The 21,639-nt window shown below is 56.7% G+C and overlaps 1 protein-coding gene across 1 annotated transcript in view; it reads left to right on the forward strand.

The window, feature by feature from the left end:
• Positions 1–683: 683 nt before the first annotated feature.
• Positions 684–21,639, forward strand: part of klc1b (kinesin light chain 1b) — a 94,311-nt gene continuing 73,355 nt past the window's right edge. Inside the window, exons 1-7 of the mRNA XM_087976827.1 lie at positions 684–792; positions 2,805–3,033; positions 3,139–3,226; positions 3,798–3,899; positions 8,147–8,320; positions 9,238–9,337; positions 19,037–19,089. Of these exons, the coding sequence (XP_087832953.1) occupies positions 684–792; positions 2,805–3,033; positions 3,139–3,226; positions 3,798–3,899; positions 8,147–8,320; positions 9,238–9,337; positions 19,037–19,089 (855 nt within the window). The remainder of the gene's footprint in view (positions 793–2,804; positions 3,034–3,138; positions 3,227–3,797; positions 3,900–8,146; positions 8,321–9,237; positions 9,338–19,036; positions 19,090–21,639) is intronic.

Consider the following 21,639-nt stretch of genomic DNA (forward strand, 5'->3'; position numbering starts at 1 on the left):
CATCCTCCCACCTTTCACCCCCCAAACCCTCACCCCGACCACACCCTCCCACCTTTCACCCCCCAAACCCTCACCCCGACCACATTCTCCCACCTTTCACCCCCCAAACCCTCACCCCGACCTCATCCTCCCACCTTTCACCCCCCAAACCCTAACCCCGACCACGTCCGCCCACCTTTCATCCCCCCCAAACCCTCACCCAGACCCTGACACCCCCAAAACCCTAACACCAACCCTTGCCCCCTCCAAACCCGGACTTTTCACCCCCAATCGCTAAACCCAATCCTTCCCCCTAAAACCATAACCCTGACCCTTCCCCCAATTCTAACCCTGACCTTTCAACCCTGACCCCATCCACCTGACCCTTCACCCCTCTAAACCCTAACCCCAACCCTTCATTCCCAAACACTAACCCCAACCCCATCCCCTGACCCTTCCCCCCCAACCCTAACCCCGATCCTTCACCCCAACCCCATCCCCTGACCCTTCACCCCCAAACCCTCACCCCGACTCTTCAACTCCCCAAACACTCACCCTGACTCCATTCCTCTGACCCTTTGCCCTTCCGAACCCCCATCCCGACCCCCCAAAAAAGTCAACCTGGCCCCATTGCGTGACCCCTCACTCCCAAAGCACACTTCCTGCTTTATTCCCTGCATGCCTCCCTCCCTCCTTTTGATTTGATGTTGAATTGCGTGGGTTTGTTTGAAATGCAGGAAGAAAAGGAAGGTGACTCTTCGAAGGATTCACTGGAGGATCTCTTTCCTGAGGAGGAAGAACACGGCACAGGAAGTGAGCTCCTCTCTATTTTGCACTCTCTCTCTATCTCTGTTCTTCGGCTTCCCTCTACCTCCCTGTTTTATTCATTCTCCCACACTTGCTCTATTCTTCCCTCTTCGGCATCCTCTCGCCCTCTTCTCACTACCCTTCCCCCACCCACTTCCACCTTCCCTCTTTCCTGCACTTTCAGGGAAATGCCGACCTGTATGCCTAGATCCCTCTGTATGTTAATGTTACTGAGGGTTCTGCCATTTTCTGTATACCTCCCTCCTGCATTAGACTTTCCAAAATGCCTCAGCTTGCATTTACACAGAGTCAACTCCATCTGCCATTTCTCTGCCCAAGCCTCTAGTTTGTCTACATCCTGCTGTATCCTCTGGCAATCCTCCTCATTATCCACAGCTCCCTCAATCTTTGTGTTGTTTGCAAACTTACTAATCAGGCCCCCTGCATTCTCCACCAGATCATTTATATCTGTAACAAAGAACAGAGGTCCCAGCACTGATCCCTGTGGGACACCACCCATCACAGATCTCCAGTCAGAATAACACTCTTCACCACCACGCTCTGTGGCAATGCCAGTTCTATATCTATCTTACCAGCTCACCACGATCCCATGCTTTCTGTATCAGCCTGCCATGAGGGACCTTGTGAAAGGTCTTGTTAAAGTCCATATAGATAACATCTACCACCCTGCCCTCTTCAATCATCTCTGTCACTTCCTCAACAACCTCAATCACGTTTGTGAGACTCCACTGCCCTTGCACAAAGCCATGCTGCTTCGCACTAATTAGTCTGTATTTTTCCAAATGTGAATCAATCCTGTTCCTGAGAATCTTGTCGAATAATTTCCATACCACTGGTGTAAGGCTCAGCGGCCTGTAATTTGCCAAATTATCCCTGTTGTCGCCTTAAACAAAGGAACAACTTTAACTTTTCTCTGGGTCTCTCTCTGTTTCCTTGCTGAATGAACTGGTAACATCCATCTGTGGGTCCCGCCCCCTCCTCGCTGGGTCCCGCCCCCTCCTCGCTGGGTCCCGCCCCCTCCTCGCTGGGTCCCGCCCCCTCCTCGCTGGGTCCCGCCCCCTCCTCGCTGGGTCCCGCCCCCTCCTCGCTGGGTCCCGCCCCCTCCTCGCTGGGTCCCGCCCCCTCCTCGCTGGGTCCCGCCCCCTCCTCGCTGGGTCCCGCCCCCTCCTCGCTGGGTCCCGCCCCCTCCTCGCTGGGTCCCGCCCCCTCCTCGCTGGGTCCCGCCCCCTCCTCGCTGGGTCCCGCCCCCTCCTCGCTGGGTCCCGCCCCCTCCTCGCTGGGTCCCGCCCCCTCCTCGCTGGGTCCCGCCCCCTCCTCGCTGGGTCCCGCCCCCTCCTCGCTGGGTCCCGCCCCCTCCTCGCTGGGTCCCGCCCCCTCCTCGCTGGGTCCCGCCCCCTCCTCGCTGGGTCCCGCCCCCTCCTCGCTGGGTCCCGCCCCCTCCTCGCTGGGTCCCGCCCCCTCCTCGCTGGGTCCCGCCCCCTCCTCGCTGGGTCCCGCCCCCTCCTCGCTGGGTCCCGCCCCCACCCCTCCTCTCTCTCAGTTCCCCCCTACCCCACCCTCCTCTCTATGGGTTCCCCCCCCCCAACCTCTCTGGGTCCCTCCCCCCCTCCTCTCTGGGCCCCTCCCCCACCCCCGGGTCCCTCCCCCCCGCTCTCTCTCTGGGATCCCCCCTGCCCCCCCCCCGGGTCCCTCCTCTCCCCTCCCCCTCCTCTCTGGGTTCTCCCCCCCCCCACCCCCCCCACCCCTGAGTCCCCCCCCCCTCCTCCTCTCTGGGTTCTCCCTCCCCCCTGCCCCACCCCGGGTCCCTCCCCCCCCCCCCTCCTCTCTGGGTTCCCCCCCCCACCCTCCCCACCCCTGAGTCCCCCCCCTCCTCTCTGGATTTTCCCCCCCCACCTCCTCTCTGGGTCCCATCTCCCCCCCCCCCCCCCCCCCTCACACCCAGCCTGGCTCTCCGTGGTGTATTTCACAGTTCCTCTGTGTGTTTCTCTCTGCCACAGTCAGTCACCCTCATGGCAGCAGTGCTGTTGCAGCTGCTCAGCAGGGTGGCTATGAGATCCCAGCACGCCTGAGGACCCTGCACAACCTGGTGATCCAGTACGCCTCTCAGGGACGCTATGAGGTGGCAGTGCCCCTCTGCAAGCAGGCACTGGAGGATCTGGAGAAGACTTCAGGCCATGATCACCCTGATGTAGCGACCATGCTCAACATCCTGGCACTGGTGTACAGGTGAGCACTACACCGGGCATGGGGTACACATTGCCAGGCAGCCTGTGTCTCAGTGCTGTCCGTTTCTGATGTGTGCTGAAGCATCTCTCTCATATCTCTACACAGGGACCAGAATAAATACAAGGAGGCTGCCCATCTGTTAAACGATGCCCTGTCCATCAGAGAGAAGACCTTGGGCAAGGACCACCCAGCTGTAAGTGGAGGATGCTGCTGGGGAGACCAGGAGGCAGTATGTGGGATCGGGTCCTGAGCAAACAACCACCCCAACACCTGCACTGTCCGCCCCAACCTCACATCGACTGCCCCATGGCCTCCACCCCTGCACCATCTGCCCTCATCCCACTTCCATTTGGCTCCCCCCAACCACACCCACCTGTACCCCATCTGGCTTCACCCTCATTCCTCATCCAGTTATCCCCATCCGCACTCCACCCCAACCACACCCCCAACCTCATCCCCACTCCCCACCTTCATCACATACCCCAGGGACATGGACAGCACGGGGTTAGATACGGAGTAAAGTTGCCTCTACACTGTCCCCATCAAACATCCCCTGGGACATGGACAGCACGGGATTAGATATGGAGTAAAGCTCTCTCTACATGGTCCCCATTAAACACCCCAGGACAGGGACAGGACGGGGGTCAGTTAAAGAGGAAAGCGCGTTGTTTTCTTGTTTTGAATGATAATGTTGGGTTTCAGGGAGAAGGGGGTCCCAGCTTGAAGAGCTTGTTGACTGACCGATTGCTGTTTGTTGTGAGCAGGTAGCAGCGACGCTGAATAATCTCGCCGTTCTGTACGGCAAGCGAGGCAAGTACAAAGAAGCAGAGCCTCTGTGTAAGAGAGCGTTGGAAATCCGGGAGAAGGTAAGCGTCCTGTGCTTGCAGTGTCGCGTGATAGCGGTTAGTTACAGGATGGAGCTGTCAGACCGTTCACAACAATACAGAGATATCACCTCGAATTGCTTCAAGGTGCAGAGGGAGATAAGGTTCAAAGTTTGGGTGAAGATTTGTAGCTCGGGTGCTCGTTGTTGTGGTTCTGTTCGCCGAGCTGGAAATTTTTGTTGCAAACGTTTCGTCCCCTGTCTGGGTGACATCCTCAGTGCTTGGGAGCCTCCTGTGAAGCGCTTCTGTGGTGTTTCCTCCACCACATTGCGGGGGTATCCGTTTTTGGCAAATACCTTGTATAGGTGTTCCTCTTCCTCTTTTTGCAGTTCTGGTGTACTGCAGTGTGTTGTGGCCCTTTTGAATAGTGTCTTGATGCAACTCCATTTGTGTGTGTTGGGGTGGTTGCTTTCATAGTTCAGGACTTGGTCTGTGTGTGTGGCTTTCCTGTATACCCTTGTGGTGAATTCTCCGTTCGGTGTTCTCTGTACCATCATGTCTAGGAAAGGATACCCGCGCAATTTCATCAACAGATGCCTAAGAGAAAGACAACGGAACGAGGACATGCCGCAACCCAAAGGACTAGCCACACTACCATACATCAGGAGCATTTCCGAACTGACAGCCAGACTACTGCGACCACTAGGACTTATAACAGCACACAAACCAACAGCCACCCTCAGACAACAACTCACCAGAACGAAGGACCCGATACCCAGCATGAGCAAACTAATGTAGTGTACAAAATCCCATGCAAGGACTGCACAAAACACTATATAGGACAAACAGGAAGACAGCTAACGATCCGCATCCATGAACATCAACTAGCCACGAAACGCCACGACCAGCTATCCCTAGTAGCCACACACGCAGACGACAAGCAACATGAATTTGACTGGGACAACACTACCATTATAGGGCAAGCCAAACAAAGAACAGCCAGGGAATTCCTAGAAACTTGACACTCATCCACAAACTCCATCAACAAACACATCGACCTGGACCCAATATACCGGCCACTACAGCGGACAGCTGAAACTGACAACCGGAAGCGGCAGGGACAGGCCACTATAAATGCCGGAGGAAACACCACAGAAGCGCTTCACAGGAGGCTCCCAAGCACTGAGGAGGTCACCTAGACAGGGGACGAAACATTTGCAACAAAAATTTCCAGTTCGGCGAACAGAACCACAACAACGGAGATAAGGTTACACCATCACTGAGGGAGTGCCACACTGTCACAGCGTCAGTTCTGAGGGAGTGCCACACTCACAGGGTCAGTGCTGAGGGAGTGCCGCACTGCCGGAGGGTCAGTGCTGAGGGAGTGCCCACTGCCGGAGGGTCAGTGCTGAGGGAGTGCCCACTGCCGGAGGGTCAGTGCTGAGGGAGAGCCGCACTGTCGGAGGGTCAGTGCTGAGGGAGAGCCGCACTGTCGGAGGGTCAGTGCTGAGGGAGAGCCGCACTGTCGGAGGGTCAGTGCTGAGGGAGAGCCACACTTTTGAGACTCCTGTGTAGCCTGGTGAATGTGTGCATGAAATATGTTGAGGACGGATTCTTTGGGTAGTGCATTCTCAGGGGCCAGGTTTCTGATTCTTCATTCATGGACTGCAGGTATCCCTTGCTGAGTCAGCTTTTTGCCCATCCCTAAACCACTTCAATCCTTGATGTCCACAGAGCTTTTCAGAAGGGAGTTCCAGGTATTTTACCAAGCAGCACTGAAGAAAAGATGATAATTTTCCAAGTCACGGTGTTGTCTGATTTGGTAGGGGATCTTGTAAGTGCTGGAGTTCCTGTGTGTCTGATACCGTTGTCCTTTGGATGGTAGAGTTTACAAGTTTAAAAGCTGCCTGCCACTGTGCAGTGACCCACGAATAACTCATGATCACATCATCAAGGAGCCTTTAGGTAGCATTCCACATTCAGAGTGAGAGTGAGAAGCCTGAATCTGGAACTGTTGTCTTCAGCTTCACATTGGCACTTACAAGGTATTATGGCCAACATTGACTAAAATTAACTAGAAAAATCATTTAAAAAAAAAGCAGTGGCTGGCCCTTAAGGAGATCTTTAATCCCATTTAACAAAGGTATTGCAAAAAGAATACTCTCAGAAGGAAACACCAGTGTTGTTCACAAGAGAAGTGAACATCGGTAGCAAAGTGAAGGAAAACACAGCCATATTGTGAACATTACGATCTGGCAGAAGATTGCGCAGGTTTCGAAACCGGCAAAGAATGACAAAGAACAAAAGGCGAAATTGCAGCATGAGGCAAGTCAAGCGGGGAGTATACAGACAAGTAAACGAGTCTCTGAAAATATTGAAATCAACAAGACTAGCTGAAGTCAGCACTGAGTCCCTTAGACCGGGAAATTGGAGAATTACTACTGGAAATGAGTACACGGCAGAAAGTTTGACCAATTATAGTGTCTGTGTTCATTGTAGAACACAAATACCATGCAGCATGACTGAAACGCAAGGGGGTACAAGACAGGAAGGAACTGAAGGAAGTGCTGCACAAATATACTGGGGTTTTTTGAGGAAGTAACTAGAATAATTAAGGCAAACCTGTGAATATGGTGTACTTGCATTTTCAGAAGCCTTTTCATAAGGTCTGTCACGAGAGGCTAGTGGGCAATATTAACAGACAGTGGGGGTAATATATTGGCATGGATTGAGAATTGGTTGACAGTTAGGAAACAGAGTGTGTGAATAAATAGCTCTTTTTTCAGATTGTAGGCAGTGACCATAGGTTTGCAAGGACGGGTGTTTAGGCTACAGCTATTCACCCGTACATATAAAGGACCTTGTCTTGGAAACTGAATGCAGCATGCTGACGATACAAAACTGGGTGGGATTGTGGTTTGTGAGGAGAATGCATGGAGACTTCAAGGCCATTTAGACATGATGAGTGAGTGTGCAAACACATGGCAGATACAATACAATGTGACTAAATGTGAAGTTATCCAAATTGGTGTGAAGGAACAGAAAGGGAGACTATGATTTAAACCGTGGTCTGTTGGGAAGTGTGGATGTGTAAAGGGATCTGGGAATCCTAATAGATCAGTCAGTGAAAGTAGACAGGCAATTGCAGCAAGCAATTAGGAAGGCACATGATACAATGCCCTCCAGTGCAGAAGGATTGGAATTGAGAAATAGTGATGTCTTCCTTCAGTTATACAGGGTCTTGGTGAGAGCACACCTGGAGCACTGCATGCAGGTTCGGTCTCTCTACCTAAGGAAGGATAGACCACCCATAGAGGGTCTGCAGTGGGGGGGGAGGTCCCTGGACTGATACTGGGGATGGTAGGGCTCTCCCATGAGAGAGATTGGTTCAACTGGGCCTGAATTCACTGGAGTTTAGAAGGATGAGTGGGATATGATTGAAATGTCTAAAATTCAGCAGGTTTGGACAGACGAGATGTAGGATGAATGTTTCCCTGCATGGGGAGTCCAGAACCAGCCATCATAGTCCCAGGATACTGAGATGAGAAAATACTTCTTCACTCAGACGTGAGTAAACCTGTGGGATTTACTACTACAGGCAGCTGTGGTGACAGGTTTCTGAGTGTATTCAAGAAAGAGATTGATAATCTTTTTGATTATCACAACATCGAAGGATATTGCAAGGTTTGTAGCTCAGGTTGAGGTTTAGGGTGTAGGTTTGCTCCCTGAGCTGTAGGTTTGATATCCAGATGTTTCATTACCTGGCTAGGTAACATCATCAGTGGTGACCTCCAAGTGATGTTACCTAGCCAGGTAATGAAACGTCTGGATATCAAACCTACAGCTCAGCGAGCAAACCTACACCCTAAATCGAAGGATATGTGGAATTGGCACATTCTCCCCATGTCTGCGGATGCTCCCACAGTCCAAAGATGTACAGGTAAGGGTGGATTGGCCATGTTAAGTTATCCATAGTGTCCAGGGATGTGAAGGCTAGGTAGATTACCTGTGGGACATTTATGGGGACAGGGTGAGATGTCCTTTGGAAGCTTAGTTAAGACTCAGTGGTCACATTCCACACTGTAGGGAATACATATTTGGGGAAAGTGGAAATATGGCAATAAGATCGAGATTAGCCCTGATCGTGTTGAATGACAGATTGTGTTTGTACTTGCAGTTTCATGTTGTGTCTCACTGTGCCAGTGGTATTTTGTGAATAATTGTGGCCTCAGCACTGATCTGTGTTGTGGATGTACTGAGCTGTCCGACATGGTGTTTGCCTTACATAGGTCCTGGGCAAAGATCACCCTGATGTAGCCAAACAGCTGAATAATCTGGCGCTGCTGTGTCAGAACCAGGGCAAGTATGAGGAAGTGGAGTACTATTACAGACGTGCCCTGGAAATCTATGAGTCTCGGCTTGGACCTGATGACCCAAATGTGGCCAAGACCAAGAACAATCTGGTAAGCTGTCAGGGTCAGACCGGTGGGTGGGGCCCAATGAGGGGGTGTGGGTGGGGCCCAATGGGGGGGTGTGGGTGGGGCCCAATGGGGGGTGTGGTGGGACATGAGGAGCCACTGGGTGTGGGCAGGGCCAAGGGGTGTGGGTGGGGGAGCGAGACCGAGAGGTGTGGTCAGGGCTGAGCCCTGGGTGGGGGAGCAGGACCAAGGGGTGTGAGTGAGGCTGAGGGGGTGGGGCTGGGACTGGGTAATTTGGGTGTGGGCGGGGGCTCGGTGAAGAAGTGAATGGCAGCGAGGTGTTGGGAATGAAATTGAGCTTTGTGGGAAAGCAGTGGGTGGTGGGGTGTATAAGGAAAGAGCAGCAGTGTAGCAGGATGTTGTGGGAGTACAGTGCAAAAGGATGGGGTACTGAGAGAGGTCAGTGAGTACTGAGGGTTTATTGTGAGTGGGGAAATAGGATAACAGAAGAATGTGGGGAAATCTGAGGGAGTACAGGGTGTTAGTGGGGCTGGGGGAAGCTAGTACATGATGGTTTGGCTTTGTTATGACTAACCCCCTCCTGTACACTGATCCTGCCCTGATGTCCCTGTGGAAGGGCACTGATGTGGAGACTGGCAGGGAGCTGGGAAGGATTCCGGAAGACATGATATGTTGGATGACTGAGGAAACTCAAGAATTCCAGGGTGGATTGGGTGCACGGAAAGGGTAATTGTATACTTACACGGTGGGAGAGAGGTGATGATCAGGAAGGTGGTTGTCCCTGGGTACAACTATCCCCTTGTCAGTCAGGCCTGTTGGCACCTGCTCCTGCCGGATACTGGCCTGCATCAGTTGTGATAGCAGGGCACGTGTTCACACTGCCCCTCTGCTCTGAGTTCAAAGTGGATGTACTAAGCTGGTCACTGATTTCTCTCTGGTAGGCATCGTGCTATCTGAAGCAAGGCAAGTACAAAGAGGCTGAGACTCTGTACAAGGATATCCTGACACGTGCTCATGAAAAGGAGTTTGGATCAGTCAACGGTACATTCCCAAACAAATTCTAAAAGCTGGGTCCTGAGAATAGAACGTTTATCAAGCAAATTGAAGACCAAGAGGGAAATAAATACCCATTACCAAAACAAACTTCACTAATCTCTCATTCACTTACCATCGAGACCCATCTCTATCTCCCCATTGAAACTCCTTCCCTCCATTTCTCCATTCAAACCTCTTCCTCTATCGTTCCATTGGAACCTCTTCCCTCTGTCTCTCCACCCACGCCCCTCCCTCTGTCTCTCCACCCACGCCCCTCCCTCTGTCTCTCCACCCACGCCCCTCCCTCTGTCTCTCCACCCACGCCCCTCCCTCTGTCTCTCCACCCACCCCCCTCCCTCTGTCTCTCCACCCACCCCCCTCCCTCTGTCCTTCCACCCACGCCCCTCCCTCTGTCCCTCCACCCACGCCCCTCCCTCTGTCCCTCCACCCACGCCCCTCCCTCTGTCCCTCCACCCACGCCCCTCCCTCTGTCTCTCCACCCACGCCCCTCCCTCTGTCTCTCCACCCACGCCCCTCCCTCTGTCTCTCCACCCACGCCCCTCCCTCTGTCTCTCCACCCACGCCCCTCCCTCTGTCTCTCCACCCACGCCCCACCCTCTGTCTCTCCACCCACGCCCTTCCCACTTTTCGCTTTCTAACCTTCACTGATGTTTAATGGCATTTCATGTGAAGGGGACAGTATGATGTGAATTATTTAGTGAAGGGGGAGATGGGATTAGTGACTGGGGTAGGGTGTACAACAGGACTGGTTAAGGATGAAACTTGGTGCATTTGGAGGGACGTTGAGAAAGTGTGACGGGGACAGCGAGATGCTGGGGACGGGGAAGGGGACAGTGAGATGCTGGGGAAGGGGACAGTGAGATGGTGGGGAAGGGGAAGGGGACAGTGAGATGGTGGGGAAGGGGGCAGTGAGATGGTGGGGACGGGGAAGGGGACAGTGAGATGGTGGAGAAGGGGACAGTGAGATGGTGGGGACGGGGACAGTGAGATGGTGGGGAAGGGGACAGTGAGATGGTGGGGAAGGGGACAGTGAGATGGTGGGGAAGGGGACAGTGAGATGGTGGGGAAGGGGACAGTGCGATGGTGGGGAAGGGGACAGTGAGATGGTGGGGAAGGGGGCAGTGAGATGGTGGGGAAGGGGACAGTGAGATGGTGGTGAAGGGGACAGTGAGATGGTGGGGAAGGGGACAGTGAGATGGTGGGGACGGGGACAGTGAGATGGTGGGGAAGGGGACAGTGAGATGGTGGGGAAGGGGACAGTGAGATGGTGGGGAAGGGGACAGTGAGATGGTGGGGAAGGGGACAGTGAGATGGTGGGGAAGGGGACAGTGAGATGGTGGGGAAGGGGACAGTGAGATGGTGGGGAAGGGGACAGTGAGATGGTGGGGAAGGGGACAGTGAGATGGTGGGGAAGGGGACAGTGAGATGGTGGGGAAGGGGACAGTGAGATGGTGGGGAAGGGGACAGTGAGATGGTGGGGACGGGGCCAGTGAGATGGTGGGGAAGGGGACAGTGAGATGGTGGGGAAGGGGACAGTGAGATGGTGGGGACGGGGACAGTGAGATGGTGGGGACGGGGACAGTGAGATGGTGGGGAAGGGGACAGTGAGATGGTGGGGAAGGGGACAGTGAGATGGTGGGGAAGGGGACAGTGAGATGGTGGGGACGGGGACAGTGAGATGGTGGGGAAGGGGGCAGTGAGATGGTGGGGAAGGGGACAGTGAGATGGTGGGGAAGGGGACAGTGAGATGGTGGGGAAGGGGACAGTGAGATGGTGGGGAAGGGGACAGTGAGATGGTGGGGACGGGGACAGTGAGATGGTGGGGAAGGGGGCAGTGAGATGGTGGGGAAGGGGACAGTGAGATGGTGGGGAAGGGGACAGTGAGACGGTGGGGAAGGGGGCAGTGAGACGGTGGGGAAGGGGACAGTGAGACGGTGGGGAAGGGGACAGTGAGACGGTGGGGAAGGGGGCAGTGAGACGGTGGGGAAGGGGACAGTGAGATGGTGGGGAAGGGGACAGTGAGATGGTGGGGACGGGGACAGTGAGATGGTGGGGACGGCGACAGTGAGATGGTGGGGACGGGGACAGTGAGATGGTGGGGAAGGGGACAGTGAGACGGTGGGGAAGGGGGCAGTGAGACGGTGGGGAAGGGGACAGTGAGATGGTGGGGAAGGGGACAGTGAGATGGTGGGGACGGGGACAGTGAGATGGTGGGGAAGGGGACAGTGAGATGGTGGGGACGGCGACAGTGAGATGGTGGGGACGGGGACAGTGAGATGGTGGGGAAGGGGACAGTGAGATGGTGGGGACGGGGACAGTGAGACGGTGGGGAAGGGGACAGTGAGACGGTGGGGAAGGGGACAGTGAGATGGTGGGGAAGGGGACAGTGAGATGGTGGGGAAGGGGACAGTGAGATGGTGGGGAAGGGGACAGTGAGATGGTGGGGAAGGGGACAGTGAGATGGTGGGGAAGGGGACAGTGAGATGGTGGGGAAGGGGACAGTGAGATGGTGGGGACGGGGACAGTGAGATGGTGGGGAAGGGGACAGTGAGATGGTGGGGACGGGGACAGTGAGACGGTGGGGAAGGGGACAGTGAGACGGTGGGGAAGGGGACAGTGAGACGGTGGGGACGGGGACAGTGAGATGGTGGGGAAGGGGACAGTGAGATGGTGGGGAAGGGGACAGTGAGATGGTGGGGAAGGGGACTGTGAGATGGTGGGGACGGGGAAGGGGACAGTGAGATGGTGGGGACGGGAACAGTGAGATGGTGGGGAAGGGGACAGTGAGATGGTGGGGACGGGGACAGTGAGATGGTGGGGACGGGGACAGTGAGATGGTGGGGACGGGGACAGTGAGATGGTGGGGACGGGGACAGTGAGATGGTGGGGACGGAGACAGTGAGATGGTGGGGAAGGGGACAGTGAGATGGTGGGGAAGGGGACAGTGAGATGGTGGGGACGGGGACAGTGAGATGGTGGGGACGGGGACAGTGAGATGGTGGGGAAGGGGACAGTGAGATGGTGGGGAAGGGGACAGTGAGATGGTGGGGACGGGGACAGTGAGATGGTGGGGACGGGGACAGTGAGATGGTGGGGAAGGGAACAGTGAGATGGTGGGAAAGGGGACAGTGAGATGGTGGGGAAGGGGACAGTGAGATGGTGGGGAAGGGGGCAGTGAGATGGTGGGGAAGGGGACAGTGAGATGGTGGGGAAGGGGACAGTGAGATGGTGGGGAAGGGGACAGTGAGATGGTGGGGAAGGGGGCAGTGAGATGGTGGGGAAGGGGGCAGTGAGATGGTGGGGAAGGGGGCAGTGAGATGGTGGGGAAGGGGGCAGTGAGATGGTGGGGAAGGGGACAGTGAGATGGTGGGGAAGGGGACAGTGAGATGGTGGGGAAGGGGACAGTGAGATGGTGGGGACGGGGACAGTGAGATGGTGGGGAAGGGGACAGTGAGATGGTGGGGAAGGGGACAGTGAGATGGTGGGGAAGGGGACAGTGAGATGGTGGGGAAGGGGACAGTGAGATGGTGGGGACGGGGACAGTGAGATGGTGGGGACGGCGACAGTGAGATGGTGGGGAAGGGGACAGTGAGATGGTGGGGAAGGGGACAGTGAGATGGTGGGGACGGGGACAGTGAGATGGTGGGGACGGGGACAGTGAGATGGTGGGGAAGGGAACAGTGAGATGGTGGGAAAGGGGACAGTGAGATGGTGGGGAAGGGGACAGTGAGATGGTGGGGAAGGGGGCAGTGAGATGGTGGGGAAGGGGACAGTGAGATGGTGGGGAAGGGGACAGTGAGATGGTGGGGAAGGGGACAGTGAGATGGTGGGGAAGGGGGCAGTGAGATGGTGGGGAAGGGGGCAGTGAGATGGTGGGGAAGGGGGCAGTGAGATGGTGGGGAAGGGGGCAGTGAGATGGTGGGGAAGGGGACAGTGAGATGGTGGGGAAGGGGACAGTGAGATGGTGGGGAAGGGGACAGTGAGATGGTGGGGACGGGGACAGTGAGATGGTGGGGACGGGGACAGTGAGATGGTGGGGACGGGGACAGTGAGATGGTGGGGAAGGGGACAGTGAGATGGTGGGGAAGGGGACAGTGAGATGGTGGGGAAGGGGACAGTGAGATGGTGGGGACGGGGACAGTGAGATGGTGGGGAAGGGGAAGGGGACAGTGAGATGGTGGGGACGGGGACAGTGAGATGGTGGGGACGGGGACAGTGAGATGGTGGGGACGGGGACAGTGAGATGGTGGGGACGGGGACAGTGAGATGGTGGGGACGGGGACAGTGAGATGGTGGGGACGGGGACAGTGAGATGGTGGGGACGGGGACAGTGAGATGGTGGGGAAGGGGACAGTGAGATGGTGGGGAAGGGGACAGTGAGATGGTGGGGACGGGGAAGGGGACAGTGAGATGGTGGGGAAGGGGACAGTGAGATGGTGGGGAAGGGGACAGTGAGATGGTGGGGAAGGGGACAGTGAGATGGTGGGGACGGGGACAGTGAGATGGTGGGGACGGGGACAGTGAGATGGTGGGGAAGGGGACAGTGAGATGGTGGGGACGGGGACAGTGAGATGGTGGGGAAGGGGACAGTGAGATGGTGGGGAAGGGGACAGTGAGATGGTGGGGAAGGGGACAGTGAGATGGTGGGGAAGGGGACAGTGAGATGGTGGGGAAGGGGACAGTGAGATGGTGGGGACGGGGAAGGGGACAGTGAGATGGTGGGGACGGGGACAGTGAGATGGTGGGGAAGGGGACAGTGAGATGGTGGGGACGGGGAAGGGGACAGTGAGATGGTGGGGAAGGGGACAGTGAGATGGTGGGGAAGGGGACAGTGAGATGGTGGGGAAGGGGACAGTGAGATGGTGGGGAAGGGGACAGTGAGATGGTGGGGAAGGGGACAGTGAGATGGTGGGGAAGGGGACAGTGAGATGGTGGGGAAGGGGACAGTGAGATGGTGGGGAAGGGGACAGTGAGATGGTGGGGAAGGGGACAGTGAGATGGTGGGGAAGGGGACAGTGAGATGGTGGGGAAGGTGACAGTGAGATGGTGGGGACGGGGGCAGTGAGATGGTGGGGAAGGGGACAGTGAGATGGTGGGGAAGGGGACAGTGAGATGGTGGGGACGGGGACAGTGAGATGGTGGGGACGGGGACAGTGAGATGGTGGGGACGGGGACAGTGAGATGGTGGGGAAGGGGACAGTGAGATGGTGGGGAAGGGGACAGTGAGATGGTGGGGACGGGGAAGGGGACAGTGAGATGGTGGGGAAGGGGACAGTGAGATGGTGGGGAAGGGGACAGTGAGATGGTGGGGAAGGGGACAGTGAGATGGTGGGGAAGGGGACAGTGAGATGGTGGGGAAGGGGACAGTGAGATGGTGGGGACGGGGAAGGGGACAGTGAGATGGTGGGGAAGGGGACAGTGAGATGGTGGGGAAGGGGACAGTGAGATGGTGGGGAAGGGGACAGTGAGATGGTGGGGAAGGGGACAGTGAGATGGTGGGGAAGGGGACAGTGAGATGGTGGGGAAGGGGACAGTGAGATGGTGGGGAAGGGGACAGTGAGATGGTGGGGAAGGGGACAGTGAGATGGTGGGGAAGGTGACAGTGAGATGGTGGGGACGGGGGCAGTGAGATGGTGGGGAAGGGGACAGTGAGATGGTGGGGCCGGGGAAGGGGACAGTGAGATGGTGGGGAAGGGGACAGTGAGATGGTGGGGAAGGGGACAGTGAGATGGTGGGGAAGGGGACAGTGAGATGGTGGGGAAGGGGACAGTGAGATGGTGGGGAAGGGGACAGTGAGATGGTGGGGAAGGGGACAGTGAGATGGTGGGGAAGGGGACAGTGAGATGGTGGGGAAGGGGACAGTGAGATGGTGGGGACGGGGACAGTGAGATGGTCGGGAAGGGGACAGTGAGATGGTGGGGACGGCGACAGTGAGATGGTGGGGAAGGGGACAGTGAGATGGTGGGGAAGGGGACAGTGAGATGGTGGGGACGGGGACAGTGAGATGGTGGGGACGGGAACAGTGAGATGGTGGGGACGGGGACAGTGAGATGGTGGGGAAGGGGACAGTGAGATGGTGGGGAAGGGGACAGTGAGATGGTGGGGAAGGGGACAGTGAGATGGTGGGGACGGGGAAGGGGACAGTGAGATGGTGGGGACGGCGACAGTGAGATGGTGGGGAAGGGGACAGTGAGATGGTGGGGACGGGGACAGTGAGATGGTGGGGACGGGGACAGTGAGATGGTGGGGACGGGGACAGTGAGATGGTGGGGACGGGGACAGTGAGATGGTGGGGACGGGGACAGTGAGATGGTGGGGAAGGGGACAGTGAGATGGTGGGGAAGGGGACAGTGAGATGGTGGGGACGGGGAAGGGGACAGTGAGATGGTGGGGAAGGGGACAGTGAGATGGTGGGGACGGGGACAGTGAGATGGTGGGGACGGGGACAGTGAGATGGTGGGGAAGGGGACAGTGAGATGGTGGGGAAGGGGACAGTGAGATGGTGGGGAAGGGGACAGTGAGATGGTGGGGACGGGGACAGTGAGATGGTGGGGACGGGGACAGTGAGATGGTGGGGAAGGGGACAGTGAGATGGTGGGGACGGCGACAGTGAGATGGTGGGGAAGGGGACAGTGAGATGGTGGGGAAGGGGACAGTGAGATGGTGGGGACGGCGACAGTGAGATGGTGGGGCCGGGACAGTGAGATGGTGGGGACGGGGACAGTGAGATGGTGGGGACGGGGACAGTGAGATGGTGGGGAAGGGGACGGGGACAGTGAGATGGTGGGGAAGGGGACGGGGACAGTGAGATGGTGGGGACGGGGACAGTGAGACGGTGGGGACGGGGACAGTGAGACGGTGGGGAAGGGGACAGTGAGACGGTGGGGAAGGGGACAGTGAGATGGTGGGGACGGGGACAGTGAGATGGTGGGGAAGGGGACAGTGAGATGGTGGGGAAGGGGACAGTGAGATGGTGGGGAAGGGGACAGTGAGATGGTGGGGAAGGGGACAGTGAGATGGTGGGGACGGGGACAGTGAGATGGTGGGGACGGGGACAGTGAGATGGTGGGGACGGGGACAGTGAGATGGTGGGGACGGGGACAGTGAGATGGTGGGGACGGGGACAGTGAGATGGTGGGGAAGGGGAAGGGGACAGTGAGATGGTGGGGACGGGGACAGTGAGATGGTGGGGAAGGGGACAGTGAGATGGTGGGGACGGGGACAGTGAGATGGTGGGGAAGGGGAAGGGGACAGTGAGATGGTGGGGACGGGGACAGTGAGATGGTGGGGAAGGGGACAGTGAGATGGTGGGGAAGGGGACAGTGAGATGGTGGGGAAGGGGACAGTGAGATGGTGGGGACGGGGACAGTGAGATGGTGGGGACGGGGACAGTGAGATGGTGGGGAAGGGGACAGTGAGATGGTGGGGACGGGGACAGTGAGATGGTGGGGAAGGGGACAGTGAGATGGTGGGGAAGGGGACAGTGAGATGGTGGGGACGGGGACAGTGAGATGGTGGGGAAGGGGACAGTGAGATGGTGGGGACGGGGACAGTGAGATGGTGGGGAAGGGGACAGTGAGATGGTGGGGACGGGGACAGTGAGATGGTGGGGAAGGGGACAGTGAGATGGTGGGGAAGGGGACAGTGAGATGGTGGGGACGGGGACAGTGAGATGGTGGGGAAGGGGACAGTGAGATGGTGGGGAAGGGGACAGTGCGATGGTGGGGAAGGGGACAGTGAGATGGTGGGGAAGGGGACAGTGAGATGGTGGGGAAGGGGACAGTGAGATGGTGGGGAAGGGGACAGTGAGATGGTGGGGACGGGGACAGTGAGATGGTGGGGAAGGGGACAGTGAGATGGTGGGGAAGGGGACAGTGAGATGGTGGGGAAGGGGACAGTGAGATGGTGGGGAAGGGGACAGTGAGATGGTGGGGACGGGGACAGTGAGATGGTGGGGAAGGGGACAGTGAGATGGTGGGGAAGGGGACAGTGAGATGGTGGGGACGGGGACAGTGAGATGGTGGGGAAGGGGAAGGGGACAGTGAGTTGGTGGGGACGGGGACAGTGAGATGGTGGGGAAGGGGACAGTGAGATGGTGGGGAAGGGGACAGTGAGATGGTGGGGACGGGGACAGTGAGATGGTGGGGAAGGGGACAGTGAGATGGTGGGGAAGGGGACAGTGAGATGGTGGGGACGGGGACAGTGAGATGGTGGGGAAGGGGACAGTGAGATGGTGGGGAAGGGGACAGTGAGATGGTGGGGAAGGGGACAGTGAGATGGTGGGGACGGGGACAGTGAGATGGTGGGGAAGGGGACAGTGAGATGGTGGGGACGGGGACAGTGAGATGGTGGGGACGGGGACAGTGAGATGGTGGGGACGGGGACAGTGAGATGGTGGGGACGGGGACAGTGAGATGGTGGGGACGGGGACAGTGAGATGGTGGGGACGGGGACAGTGAGATGGTGGGGACGGGGACAGTGAGATGGTGGGGACGGGGACAGTGAGATGGTGGGGAAGGGGACAGTGAGATGGTGGTGAAGGGGACAGTGAGATGGTGGGGACGGGGACAGTGAGATGGTGGGGAAGGGGACAGTGAGATGGTGGTGAAGGGGACAGTGAGATGGTGGTGAAGGGGACAGTGAGATGGTGGGGACGGGGAAGGGGACAGTGAGATGGTGGTGAAGGGGACAGTGAGATGGTGGTGAAGGGGACAGTGAGATGGTGGGGAAGGGGACAGTGAGATGGTGGGGAAGGGGACAGTGAGATGGTGGGGACGGGGACAGTGAGATGGTGGGGAAGGGGACAGTGAGATGGTGGGGACGGGGACAGTGAGATGGTGGGGAAGGGGACAGTGAGATGGTGGGGAAGGGGACAGTGAGATGGTGGGGACGGGGACAGTGAGATGGTGGGGACGGGGACAGTGAGATGGTGGGGACGGGGACAGTGAGATGGTGGGGACGGGGACAGTGAGATGGTGGGGACGGGGACAGTGAGATGGTGGGGAAGGGGACAGTGAGATGGTGGGGACGGGGACAGTGAGATGGTGGGGACGGGGACAGTGAGATGGTGGGGAAGGGGACAGTGAGATGGTGGGGACGGGGACAGTGAGATGGTGGGGACGGGGAAGGGGACAGTGAGATGGTGGTGAAGGGGACAGTGAGATGGTGGTGAAGGGGACAGTGAGATGGTGGGGAAGGGGACAGTGAGATGGTGGGGAAGGGGACAGTGAGATGGTGGGGACGGGGACAGTGAGATGGTGGGGAAGGGGACAGTGAGATGGTGGGGAAGGGGACAGTGAGATGGTGGGGAAGGGGACAGTGAGATGGTGGGGAAGGGGACAGTGAGATGGTGGGGACGGGGACAGTGCGATGGTGGGGAAGGGGACAGTGCGATGGTGGGGTAGGGGACAGTGCGATGGTGGGGAAGGGGACAGTGAAATGGTGGGGACGGGGACAGTGAAATGGTGGGGACGGGGAAGGGGACAGAGCGATGCTGGGGATGGGGAAAGATGTGAGGGTGTTGAAAGTATGGAGAGCAGCGAGGGGAACAGGGTGTTACGGATGGTGATTGTTGCTCAGAGCGGTTTGGGGTGGAGGGTGGAGATAATGTAGGCAAGAGGCAGTGGGGAGGGGTGTTGGTGTTGGCAGGCCTGGAGCTGTCTGACATATTCTGGCTGTTTCTAGGTGAGAATAAACCCATCTGGATGCATGCTGAGGAACGTGAAGAGCTCAGCAAGGTGAGTGACACTGTCTCCATCTCCTCCCTGTTACTGTTGGGATTGAGTCAACCCTCCTGTGGAACTCGGTCTTAGCAAACCTCTGCCTGAACTGCCAGGCTGCACCGTTTGTTCCCAAAGGCCAAATCTCCGAAAGCTGAGGTTTACAACTATATTAAATATGAATTACAGGCAACAAATCGAAAAACAATAAATTAGTCATTTAAACATTAAGTCATTGTTAAAAATGGCCATTAAGAAGTGTCAGAGAGTGTCTGCTCAGACAAGGATGCATTCCACTCCCAAGCATCCACTTATTTCGAACCACGTGCTTCCACCTCACCCCCCAACCCCGTCATCCAGACAGCCCTCTGCCACACCACCACCATCCCCCGTTCCACTGCTCTAACACCCCCTCCAAATGCAATAAAGAGAGTTCCCCCTTGTCCTCACCTACCATCCCACCCCAGTCTATGCATCAGCCTTTAACACTTCTACCTACTCCAACTAGACCCCATAACCAAGAACATTTTCCCCCCTCCATCCATCTCAGCCTTCCGCAAAGACCATTCCCTCTGCCAGTCCTTGGTTTGTGCCAGTCTCTCCACCAACTCCCCCCACTGTCCCTTCCCCTACAACCGGAAAAGATGCAAAACCTGCTGGTACCCCACCCCCCTCACCTCCATCCAGGGCTCCACACAGTCCTTCCAGGTGGGACAGTGGTTCACCTGCCTCTCCTCCAACCTAGTTTTCTGCATCACATGCTCCCACTGTGCTCTTCTCTACATCGGGGAGACTGAACGGTAACTTAGGGAATGGTTCACCGAGCATCGGAGCCAGGCCCACGGGCTGACCGGACCTCCCAGTCACCGTCCTTCCCACTCCCTTTCCAACATTCCTTGGCCTCCTACATTTCCACAACGAACCAAACCACAATTTGGAGGGAGAGCACCTCATCTTCCATCTGGACAGCCTACAATCCGGAGGACTCAACATTGAGTTTTCCAACTTCAAATCACCTCCATCCCCATCCCCGACTCCCTTCCCAGTGCCTCCCCCTCCCTTCCACTCCTCCCTGGCATCAACCGGATCCATCCCTCCCATTAACCAACCAGGTCATACCCTCTACCTGTCTTCACCTATCCCCACCTCACCAACCTGCCCCCGCCACCCCCTTTATCTGCAGCTTCCCCCCCACAACCAGCCCTAGTCCTGAAGAAGAGTTACACCCAAAACATTTACTTCTCCAGCTCCTGATGCTGCCTGGCTTGCTGTGTTCTTCCAGCCTCCTGCCTGTCTATTTAAGAAGTGTCAAGCATGTGACTGTTTCATGATAAAACTGGCCCCTTATTGAAAAAGTAAGAGCAGAGAGTTATTGATAACGGCAAGGTCCCAGGCTGCTCAGCAGTGGGAAAGGGTTGGAAATAGAGGCTGTGCACACACACCCTTGGTTATAAAGAACCTTTATCTGAGTTTGTAGCCACCTCTGGAGATACACGGCATAATTCATTTGCAGGAGTAGAATCATTACCCCTCCCTTAGTTTTCAATCCCCACCCCCTGGGGGTTTTCATTCCCTCCCCCAGACAGTGATCAGCTCAACTGTATAAAACAGGTCAGGACACTGTGCTCCTGTCTCATCTCGGCCTAAGCTTCACTCAGACTCTCTCATTGTCCCCCTCAGTCTCTCCCTCCTTCTCAGATTCCCTCCCTCCAAATCCAACAGACTCCCAATCCTTGACCCTCAGGAACACACTCTCCCCCATTCCCTGACTGCACCCCCCTACAAGAGTGCGAGAGAGACAGTGTTCACAGCAGGAGTGATGGAGACTGAATCCCACTGTGCAGTCCCCTCTGCTGGGTCTGTCCTGCCAGTGGGACAGGATATATCCAGGGATAGTTGTGGTAGTGTCTGGGACATTGCCTGTCGGGTATGGTTCTGAGAATATAACTATGTCAGATTGTTCCTTGGCTGGTCTGTGAGACAGCTCTCCCAATGTTGGCATTAGCCCCAGATGTTAGTGAGGACAACGTTTACAGGGTCGACTGGGTGGTTTCTGCTATTTCCATTGTCGAGGTCAATGCCAGGTGGTCCGTTTCCTTTCTTTGCTGATAGGAATTGTTACAACAGAGTGACTTACAAAGCCATTTCAGAGTCACCACATTACTGTGTCACATGTAGGCCAGACCAGGTAATGACAGCAGTTTCCTTCCCTAAAGGACTTTAGTGAACCAGATGGGTTTTTCGGACGCTGGACACTGGTAGATTCTTAATTCCAATTGATTTTTAAAAAATGTAATTCAAATTCCACCATGTGCCATGCTGGAATTTAAACCTGGCTCTCCAGAACATCAGATGAGTTTCTGGATTGATATCTAACCATAATACCTCACCACCTTTCACAACCAAGCTAAGGCTGCAGGTAAGGAGTGGGATGCCAGATCCTCAGTCACAAAGGACCCTTGAGTTAACAAAATCCCAAGTGGCCAAGAAGGAAGATGTGAAACATCAGGAACAGGCAGAGTCTGTGCAGCCACTTGAGCCTGTTCCCTCATCTCTTGGGCCCTACCT

The sequence above is a fragment of the Chiloscyllium plagiosum genome, unplaced genomic scaffold, assembly GCF_037043375.1.
Source record: "Chiloscyllium plagiosum isolate Xiang-an unplaced genomic scaffold, Cpla_swu_hap1 HiC_scaffold_3, whole genome shotgun sequence".
NCBI lineage: Eukaryota > Metazoa > Chordata > Chondrichthyes > Orectolobiformes > Hemiscylliidae > Chiloscyllium > Chiloscyllium plagiosum.